This window comes from Poecilia formosa, unplaced genomic scaffold, assembly GCF_000485575.1.
Source record: "Poecilia formosa unplaced genomic scaffold, Poecilia_formosa-5.1.2 Scaffold7, whole genome shotgun sequence".
NCBI classification, from domain to species: domain Eukaryota; kingdom Metazoa; phylum Chordata; class Actinopteri; order Cyprinodontiformes; family Poeciliidae; genus Poecilia; species Poecilia formosa.
Genome location: NW_006799946.1, coordinates 3428467 through 3438260, shown reverse-complemented (window position 1 = coordinate 3438260; position 9794 = coordinate 3428467). Strand labels below are relative to the sequence as shown.

Genomic DNA, 9794 nt, shown 5'->3' with positions numbered 1-9794 from the left:
TGAAGCTTCTGTGTATACTCACGATACACCATTATGCGACGTAAGAGTAAGAGTGCTAAAATCTAAGAAAAAAGTAGTATTTTCAAATTTTATAATTTTTGCCTAAACTTTTTTGACCCATATTTTCTTCATTTATGATTTAACTATTTTATAGTGCTACTTTGATATTTAAATCGTCATTTTACTTATTTGTTGCATTTACCAAGCGCGTCAGTTAAACCACCTTCACGCAAAACAAAACAAAAAAAAACAAACAAACAAACAAACAAACAAAAGCAGCAAAGAATTTAGCTGCAACAGAAAAAGCAAGTAAGAGGTCGGAACTATTCGAAAAAGAGGGAATCCAAAAAATGAGGCGCCGTTACTATGGAGACATAGGGCTACATTCGACGCGCAGCAACAAGGTTTGTCTTCTGTTCCTGCTTAGTTGTTGAAAATTGTAGTTGTTTCAGGTAGCTACAACTAAAATATTGTGAAACATTAAAACTATTTTGGTACAACTATAAAAGCGTTACGTAGTTTATGTAACTTTGTATTTCACTGTCGCTAACTGGACTTTTAATCACTTCTCTTATGTCCGTGTTGTTCATAGGATTATTCGTGTAGGTGTTCGTGTGGAGAGTGATAGTATGGACTCGGAGTACATAAAGAAACATCTGGGAGAGTGCCTGGCGAAGGGGCTAGCTGAAGTAGCCGAGCTGAGACCGGTACACCCCATCCAGTATCTTGGTCACTGGCTCTACAAATATACGTCTAATATTCAATTCGAGAAAGAGGTAAGCAGCAGTTTCTTTTACTGGCCAGCAGGAGACACCATACCACCATACCGTTGCCATCTTAAATCTTTTCTTTAAATTACAATTTTGAAACCATGTAAGTATTCATACCATTTATTTTTTTTCCACATTATGTCATAATTACATATGTCAACACATTTTATTGTGTGAGTAGGTTTCAACATGTTTTTGTAAATAGTATATCAACAGACACATGTTGTTGATTATTTGCAAAGAAAGCTCAAACTCAGATTAAAAAAAGGTTGTACTAATCAGTTTTCAAGTTTTTTATAGATTCTCTGTTGGATTCAACTGAGGATCCATAAGTATGGACTTTGATTGGACCACCCTGCTTGGATCTAAACCTTTCCTCTTAATACCTAACCATGAGCCACATAGCTTGATGCTTGATGGTATTTTGGCACAAAATATTTCTGGCTATAAAGAGGATGTAAAGACCAAATTAAGTATTTTTTTACTATTTATAGTTATTGTCCTCAACTCGTAGAGCTGTGCAAATGTTTTAAATCAATTCTAAATGTATTGTTATACTTTTCTTGAAAGCTTCCAGACTATAATCGGAAAAAAGTCCTTATTAATACTTGTCCAGGCTTTCTGAAGGCCTTCCCAAGTTTTTTCTTTGCAGTTTTGATGCTTCTTTATATAGTGAAAATGTTAAACAACATAACCAAATCCCACCACGAGGTTATTGTTTTACTTCCAGTTCTGTGTCTCCCTCATCCTAAACCTATTGTTGCTATTGTTAAAGCTCTGATCTTTAAACGGGTTTGAAAGCTGTTCACGGATAACAGAGGCTTAGACAGTCTAAGCTCATCAGACTAAAAGATATGGCTGCCAAATCTCAACCACCTTTTACCTAGACATGAAAAAGCCCACCAACAGACCAATGCAGAACAATGGTTTGGTTCTAAGAAATAAGATTATTATAAAATCTTTTAAGAAATAAGATTATAAATACTTACATGCAATGACATAATACTAACAAAGTCAGAAAAAGTTAAGATGTTAATGTATCACATTATTTTTACAGAAAAAAGAGCAGTTTGCTCTGTTGGAGGAAAAGATTGCTGAATATAACAGACAGAAAGCGCTGAGAGAGGAGGAGGAGAGAGCTGCTAAAGTCCTGGAAGAACTTCTAAGAGTATGATGATCACTAATTTTGTCTTTACAATCTGTTTAATCATTTACAAGTAGTTTTTTTATTGCCAGAACTTACTTTCCATTTGTATCTGCTGATCAAAATGTATTACTTAAAGCACAACAGAAAAGGTTAATTGTCAACTTTTCAACAGGAGGCTGAGAAACCCATAGAGCCGGAAGAACCCATTGAAACCACTGCTGAAGATGAGAAGCCTGCTGAAGATAAGAAACTGGTAAACATAGAGTAACCCAGCTCATAGCTCAGGTGGAAAATATTTTGTCAGGACAGTTATATCCTCTCCAGAAATATGCTGTTTCTATAAGACTGACAAGAAGAAACTTGCCGTTTGAACAAAGGCATTAGAAGTACAGTTTGTCACAAGCAATGAGGGGAAAAAAGTAAACACATGGAAGAAGGTACCTTGGTCAGAAAGGATCACAGTTTTTGGCCAATGCTCTATATTCCATGTTTTGTTCCTGTCATGTGACAAAACATGGAAAGGTTTGAAGGTCGAGTCACATATGTCACAAGATCTCTCTGCAACATTACAAAAAAATATTGCTTCTATCTGTCCTGCAGGTGACTGGTCAATCTGAGTCTGGCAAAAATGAGGAACCAGAGCAGACTGACCAAATACAATCAACTCCCAGACAAGATGGCAGTGATTTACAATCCAACATTGCAGAGAATCCGCACAACAAACCTGAAACCTTTGACTTTCCAAATGCAGAGAAGGTGATGCAGAAAAAGTGCAGTTTGCATGCCGGCGATCGTGGCTCGCTGCATGTATTCATATTGCGGAGAAGATCCAGTGCATGAAAAAAATGTATGGCCAGGTGGACAGCGTGAGCTGAAGTATAGAAGACAGATGAGGAAAGAGATTCTTCAGTGAGAACAAAGACAAGAATCAGGCTGAGATACAGGAGGATGGCAAAGGTACGTTTGTCACTTTCAGTTCAACTTGTTTTTATCCTTTACTTCAAGGTGGATGAAGAAGAGAAGGATAAACCTGAAGACTCCGTCTATGTGGAAACAGCCTCCACTTTGCAGAACGAGGAGCTCAAAACAGAGAAAACGGTCCCACTTGAAGAACAAGAAGAAGCCATGACAGACACCAAACAGGAGACTGAAGAGCCCAGTTCTGTTCCTCTTCAAAACCAGGTGGCTCATTGATCCTGGTTTTTCACTCTTTGCTGCTGCTGCTGCTGCTGCTGCTGCTGCTGCTGCAGCTGCAGTGAGAGGTTTGAGAAAGATCAATTTGCTCCGAAACCAGAAACAAAAGAAAGAACAGAAGAGAGTTACTGAACTTTCCTCTCATGTCAGGAGGAAGTCAAGTCATGCGTGACACCATTGATTTTTTTTTTTTTTTTTGGTTACATGTCACATAGAGCAACAGTGAAGAGTCAGAGAATTGAATTAAGGGAGATTCCTCATACAGTTGCGCAGAAATAACTTGCAAAATCATTTTTTTTTTAAAAAAAAAGCTAATTTATTTCACTGATTAAATCCAAAAAGTGAAACTCATAGTGTTATCTAGTTTTGCATTGTTGGATGTAGTGAACTGCTCCACAGATTCTGTATGAAGGCTAGGTCTGTTTCCTTAAGGTGACATTTATGTATGAAATTATTTTCATTGGTGTGATTCGTCTTATATAATAATCAGATTTTTTTGTGAAAGTCCTCATGATAAAAAGAAAGACTTTCTTGAAATATATTATTTTGTACGTGTTTCACCTTTTGAATTTGGATGACATTTTAAACCACTGAAATGCTGCTGTAGATGATCGACAGTGAAAAACAAAAACCAGGTCTCAAAAAAGGAAGAGAGAGCTTAAAGTAAGATACCATGTTAAAGCTTTGTGCTGCTTTTCAATAATAAATCGAAGGACGACGGTCTCTTCTACAGGTGATCGATCAGTCTGAGTCTGGCGGACATGAAGAACCAGAACAAACTGACCAACTGCAATCGACTCCCAGACCAGATGACACTGATTTAATATCCAACAATACAGAGAACCATCACAGCAAACCAAATCCTGCTGCCTTTGACTCTCCAGATGTAGAGAAGGTGATGCAGATAAAATGCTGTATTTATGTTGGGGAATGTGGCTCACATCATATATACAGATTGAGGAGAAGCAGAGTAGAGCCTTTGCATGGAAAATATCTGCCCAGGTGGACAGAGTGAGTTGAAGTAAATGTTTAGAAGACAGATGAGGAAAGAGAGATCCTTAAAAGAGAACAAAGACAAGAATCAGGGTGTGTTCAACTTATATTCTAACTTAAAGGTTGATGGAGAGAATGATAAACTTGAAGACTCTCTCCAAGTGGAGACGACGTCCACTCCTCTACAGAGCGAGGAGCTCAAAACAGAGAAAACAGATCCAACTGAAGAAGAAGAAGCCACGACAGACACCAAACAGGAGACTCAAGAGCCCAGTTCTCTTCCTCTTCAGAACCAAGACAAGGTGGCTCACTAATGAACCTGTCCTAAATTTATACTCTTTGCTGCAGTGAGAAAGTTGAGGAAGATACATTTGCTCAGAAAGCAGAAACAGGAGAAAGAACAGAACAGAGTTACTAAACGCTTAACCAGAACTTTCCTCGTATGTCAGGAGGCAGTCAAGAGTGCCACCACTGATGGTTTTGGCTACAAGTCACAGAGAGTAACGGTGAAGAGTCAGAGAATTGAATTAAGCAACATTCCTCATACAGTTGCATAGAAGAGACATGGAACGTCATCAAAAAGTGCAGATTGTCTGGCCAGGTGGACAGAGTGAGAGGGAGTTTAGAAGACGAATGAGGAAAGAGATGCTTCAAAAAGGACAAAAACAGGAATACGATTGAGGTGCAGGAGGATGACAGGAACATCGCTTTTTTTTATATTAATCCAGCAAAAATATAACATTGATTACATAAACAACAGCATATGTACTGTAGCTTTTTTCAGTTTTCTTTCCCATCCTTCCCTACCTTACTGCCAAACAACAATAAACAAAAAAAACAAACACTGAAACGAAACAACTGTCATTCTGAATGATTATAAGCAATTTAAACTCATGAGATCGACACAGACGAAGAGAGTTGAAAAGGTCAGCACATTTTCAGTTTCGTGTGTACCCTTCCCTGGGACTCCAAATGTATCAGCACTATGAAGTTTGTCAGATCGAAGCGTTGTCTAAATTGTGATAACGGGAATATCACTTTAACATATTTAGTTTAGCTTCTTTTCCATCTTTCATTTCCAGGTTGATGAAGCAGAGAAAAAATCTCAGGATTCTGTTGGAGGGGATCTGCAGAGCGAAGACGCCAGCTCTCTTCAAGACCAGGACAAGGTGACTCACTGATAAATAAGTCTTGTTTTTAACTCTTTGCTGCAGCAAGAGGTTTTAGAAGCTGCAAACTGCTCAGGAAAAAGCTCCAGGGCCCGGTTATTCAATGCTCAACCAGAACTTTCCTCTTACGTCAGCTGGCTGACAGTCATACAAGTGATACCACTGATAGCTTCGGCTCCACGTCACAGAGAGCAGCAGTGATAAGTCATAACATTTCTCACAACCCAACCAGGACAAAGACCATACTCATTCCCGAAACACCGAAAAATTAAAATCTCTCTTGCTGTATGTTTTTTCCACTGTTGTGTTTTTGTTCTCAGTGGGGGTCAGTCTTAATCTTTTATAGCCTTTTTTTGTAGCATTGAGTTGTACCAGAGAGGCTAAGCAAATAAAGTTTAAATGATTGATTGTTTCGCTTAAAAACAAGGCAGATAACCAGAAAGATGGGACACAATTGTACACAGATATTTCTTCTGTTTTTGATGTTTTTTGTCACTTAGATGTTGCTGACCATGAGATGAGTTTTACTATCTGCCTAGGCTAACCTGAGTAAATGTAAAATAAATTTCTCAAATTATTTTATTTAGTAAAGATGTTATCCAAACCACTCTGCTCCTATGTGGAAAAAAAAGTTATTTCTGTTGTTTTCTTACAGAAAACAACAGAAAACAAATATTTCTGTTGTTTTCTTACAGAAAACAACAGAAATAAGGGGGAGGGGGATTGCCATTTGCAGGCAATCCCCCTCACTGGTTCGGTAAAATCACAGTCACTCAATCCCGTTACAATGAAATCATCAACTGGAAGCATTTTGTTTTGCTCAGGTTATCCTTTGGCTGGTAGCAACATTTCTTTGATTATCTGAAACAGTTAAGTGTGATAATACAGCAAACAGAAGCAAATATGTAAGGGAGCAAATACCTTTTTCATCACACTGCAGAGGTTTTGTGTTGCTTCACAGGGAAGACAGGGAATATTACATTTCCATAATCTAACTTTGATCTACATAAATGCTTAGGGTGAAGATGATGACAAATCTGAAGAATTAGCCCAATTAGAGGCGGACTCACCTCCACAGAGTGAAGAACTTGACCGAGAGGAGACATATCCCGATCAAGAAAACATTGAGTTCAACGAGGAGATACAAGAGGCAAGTTCGACCACTCTTGAGGACCAGTCTGATGTACTTCAAAATGTAAACTGGTTATGCTTTTTATTCACCGGTGTTTGCAGATAAACAGTTACAGTGTAAACGAGAAATACTTGTAAGATGTTTAATGTTTATTTGTGATGTTTTTCTATGCGCAATCTTAGGAGACAGAGGGACAGCTCGGGGATGAGGCATCTGATGATTTGGCTCCCGCTGAACCCTCACCATAATGATCACCATGACTCAGCCGAGGCAGCCTGGTGAATCTCTCAAAGACTGAAAACAGAGGTCATATTTCTAGAGGCTGGCTTTTAAACTGTTCAAATCCTTCCAAACTAGTGATTTACACACAAAAAAAACAACCAAAACAAAACAAACAAACAAAACAAAAAAAACATGTTACCCAATAATAAATGTTACCTGGAGTGATTCTATTCAATCTGTTTGTTTTATTTAAGTGTTTGTTAAAATTGCCACCTAGGTTGTGTGTTACAGAAGCATTGAGAAATAAATCAAGTCAGCCAAGATAATAAATTTGTATGGAAATATAAAGGTTGTGATTTAACATTACCCAAGGAAAGGCACCAAGAAGTGTTAATTCTTTTGCAAATCATTTGGGCATTTGGTTCTGGACTTATATTCCCATATGGTGCCCGGTAATTAATGTCAATCATCTAACAATAATGCGCACGCCTGGGTATATTTTGTTTTATAATATCGAAGCAGAAACAGAAATCTGCCAAAGTTCACAGCAGATTTGTGAAATCTGGCGTTTCAGAAATGTGACTCTGCATTTTCTAACAACCTTTGAACTGGAGGAGGGTGAACTGCGTAACGATGACTGTTTCTTAATATCTATTTTTTTTTTTTTTTTTTTTTTTTTTTTTTTTTTTTTTTTTTTTTTTTTTTTTTGCGCAGTAGTCCTGCGGATCGTTAAATCGGAACGCAGCTGCGGCTAATCTGACACTGATCGGTTTCTGGGTCCAACAGAAAGGGGGCTGGCTTTGGGCTGCAGTGTGGAGGATCAAATCGAGCTGTAGTTTAAATGCGCTCCCAGTCGTGGCCCTTAAAGTAGAGCAAAAGCAGTGAGGGGAAACAGGACAATGGCCATGGCGCTTATTGGAGACACGGTGGCCACCGTGAGTGGCTTCGTCACGGGAGTTTTGAACTTTTTCACGGACTTCTTTCTTACTCCACCCCTGAAAGCCACTCTGATGTTCTTGGAGGAAGCTGAGCTTAAAACCCTGAAAGGAGGTAGGTCTGAACTTAAACATAAACAAACTTAAAAAAAAAAAAAGTCATCTCTTAACTTTAATGAACTATTGAAAGAAACCATTGTGCTACTGGGCCGCGTGACTTTTAATCTCTTGCTCGAGTCATGCCCTTCAAACTCTTCTCTTTCCCCAGAAATAAAAACGTTCAAGGCCAAAACGCTGTGGGAAAAGTCAGGAGCGGTAGTCATGGCAGTGCGGCGGCCCGGGTGATTTTTGTGCAGAGAGGTAAAGTTACAATCTATCCAGGCAACATCTATAATCCACAAACTGTTCACCCTGACACAACGCCCATTATTAAATATTCCTGCCTCCCCTTTTCTTTCTTTTCAACTACAAATTTTATCAGTGTGCAGTTTGTCATACACTGCAATAAGTTCTTGGATAAGAAAGTTCTAATTGTATTCTGGGCATCCTCAAACATTGTTCCCATTGTTTTTAACCTCTTGTGGAAAAGGAGATTATAGTTCAATCCCTGGTCACCAAACTGAGCCAAGGGAAATTCTAGGTGGTCTGCTTTTGCAACCTACTCCAAACTCTAATCGGAGTATTTAAGAATGTTTTATATAGTGCTCATTTTCTTCAAACAAATTTTTGAAGATTTTTATTTTAAAGATCGTGGGACACAAACTGCTTTAAAGTGTAAACTTTTTTTTTTTGTCTTCTCTTCACTGTTTCAACAGGAGGCTGCAGAGCTGTCCTCTCTGAAACCCCAGCTGGACAAGCTGGGGGTCCCTCTGTATGCTGTGGTGAAGGAGGACGTGGGAACCGAGGTTCAAAACTTCCGACCGTACTTCAAGGGGGAGATTTTCTTGGATGAAAAGGTTGAGGCTTTTTATTTATTTTTTTTTTTTAAACAAATAAATTGATGCATTGTTTAGCCAGTTTGCCTTGGGGAGAAAAATGATCAGTGGAACCCTCCTTCAGACCAGACCAGTGTTTTCTATAAACACTGAGCTCATTGAGTTTGTAATGAATCTTAAGTTTGCATGACTGACTGATGAATCCTCCTTCGCTTGCAGAGGAGGTTTTATGGGCCCCGTGAGCGGAAGATGGGACTTCTGGCTTTCATGCGTTTAGGAGTTTGGTTGAGTGGAGTGAGGGCCTTCAGAAAGGGCTTCATTGGAAACGTTTTAGGGGAAGGCTTTGTCCTGGGTGGGGTGTTTGTCATTGGACGAGGCAAGCAGGTAAATCTTAATTTGAATAAGAATTGACATAAAATGCATTTGTATAGATTTGATCTGTCAAACTTGCATTTATCCTCCTGCAGGGAATATTACTGGAGCACCGAGAGAAGGAGTTTGGAGATAAAGTCAACATTTCAGATGTCCTCCAAGCAGTCAGACAAATACCACAGTAAAACATAGTACAATTTTAGATGTGTGAATCAAGGTTTGTCTCTGGGACATGAGGATTTCATTGTGTATGACTGATTGTGGAACTTTGGGTGTGTTCATGATGGTCTGTTTTTAAACTCAACGGAGAAAGCAGACTTGATGTTTAACACCAAATTCTGTGTATGTTGTACTGCAGAGCAACTCAGGAACCAGAGACTGACCTTTCAGAACAATAAAGCATCTTGTTATCCTCTGGTTTGGTTTGTGTAAAATAAGTCCCCCTGTTTTGAGGTTGCTACTATACCATAATTACTGTTGGATGTTTCTAATTTCTAACATTTCAGTGACTTGCTGTGCAAAAATGGTCTGGGCTTTTCTTGTAACGCTATCAGGAATTTATCTATGACTAAAGTGTGGCTGCAAAGCCTTTTAACTTTTTTTTTTTTTTTTTTTCCCTCCCCAAAGCTACTCAAGCAAGTGCAACTAAGTCTTCACTCCGGTTCTTTTTCTGGCTTGTTTAAGCCTCACTATTATAAATAAGTTGTATTAAATGTGCGGGATGGGGCTTAACTTTTGCACATTAATATTTTTGGGGAAAAAAGGGTATAATTTCAATGTGATGCAGGCAAACTTGTAAGGAAGTGTCAGTCGCCACGCCAGTCATCCAATCAGACACCTTTGTTCGCTAACGATCCAGCCAGTGACGGTCACTTCACTTCGATGTGGCGTTTCGTGAATTCGAGGTGAATAACGCGTGTCGCAC

At 38.8% G+C, this 9794-nt stretch overlaps 2 protein-coding genes across 4 annotated transcripts; both read left to right on the top strand.

Annotated features, from left to right (window-relative positions):
• Positions 1-298: 298 nt before the first annotated feature.
• dydc2 (DPY30 domain containing 2) lies at positions 299-6781 on the top strand. Of its 3 annotated transcripts, none has more exons than XM_016681730.1 (11): positions 299-404; positions 593-776; positions 1828-1938; positions 2090-2170; positions 2518-2673; positions 2923-3099; positions 3845-4006; positions 4227-4406; positions 5187-5273; positions 6292-6423; positions 6588-6781. In XM_016681730.1, exons 2-11 carry the CDS (start codon positions 630-632, stop codon positions 6651-6653), a joined length of 1299 nt encoding a protein of 432 aa, XP_016537216.1. In that variant the 5' UTR covers positions 299-404; positions 593-629; the 3' UTR covers positions 6654-6781. The 3 variants fall into 3 exon arrangements, with proteins under 3 accessions (XP_016537216.1, XP_016537221.1, XP_016537219.1); XM_016681733.1 differs by having other exon boundaries at positions 374-452; XM_016681735.1 differs by lacking the exon at positions 2518-2673.
• A 606-nt stretch (positions 6782-7387) lies between these two features.
• LOC103151660 (redox-regulatory protein FAM213A-like) lies at positions 7388-9287 on the top strand. The gene is made up of 5 exons (XM_007571841.2): positions 7388-7677; positions 7831-7922; positions 8378-8518; positions 8717-8881; positions 8965-9287. The coding sequence occupies exons 1-5, from the start codon at positions 7527-7529 to the stop codon at positions 9052-9054; spliced, it is 639 nt and encodes a 212-aa protein (XP_007571903.2). The 5' UTR covers positions 7388-7526; the 3' UTR covers positions 9055-9287.
• Positions 9288-9794: the final 507 nt, after the last annotated feature.

Coding starts and splice junctions, on each gene's coding strand:
- dydc2 (XM_016681730.1), top strand. CDS start 630: ATGGACTCGGAGTACATAAAGAAACATCTGGGAGAGTGCCTGGCGAAG. Junction 2,171..2,517: donor CTGCTGAAGATAAGAAACTG/GTAAACATAGAG, acceptor TCTGTCCTGCAG/GTGACTGGTCAATCTGAGTC. Junction 4,007..4,226: donor ACTCTCCAGATGTAGAGAAG/GTGATGCAGATA, acceptor TCTAACTTAAAG/GTTGATGGAGAGAATGATAA.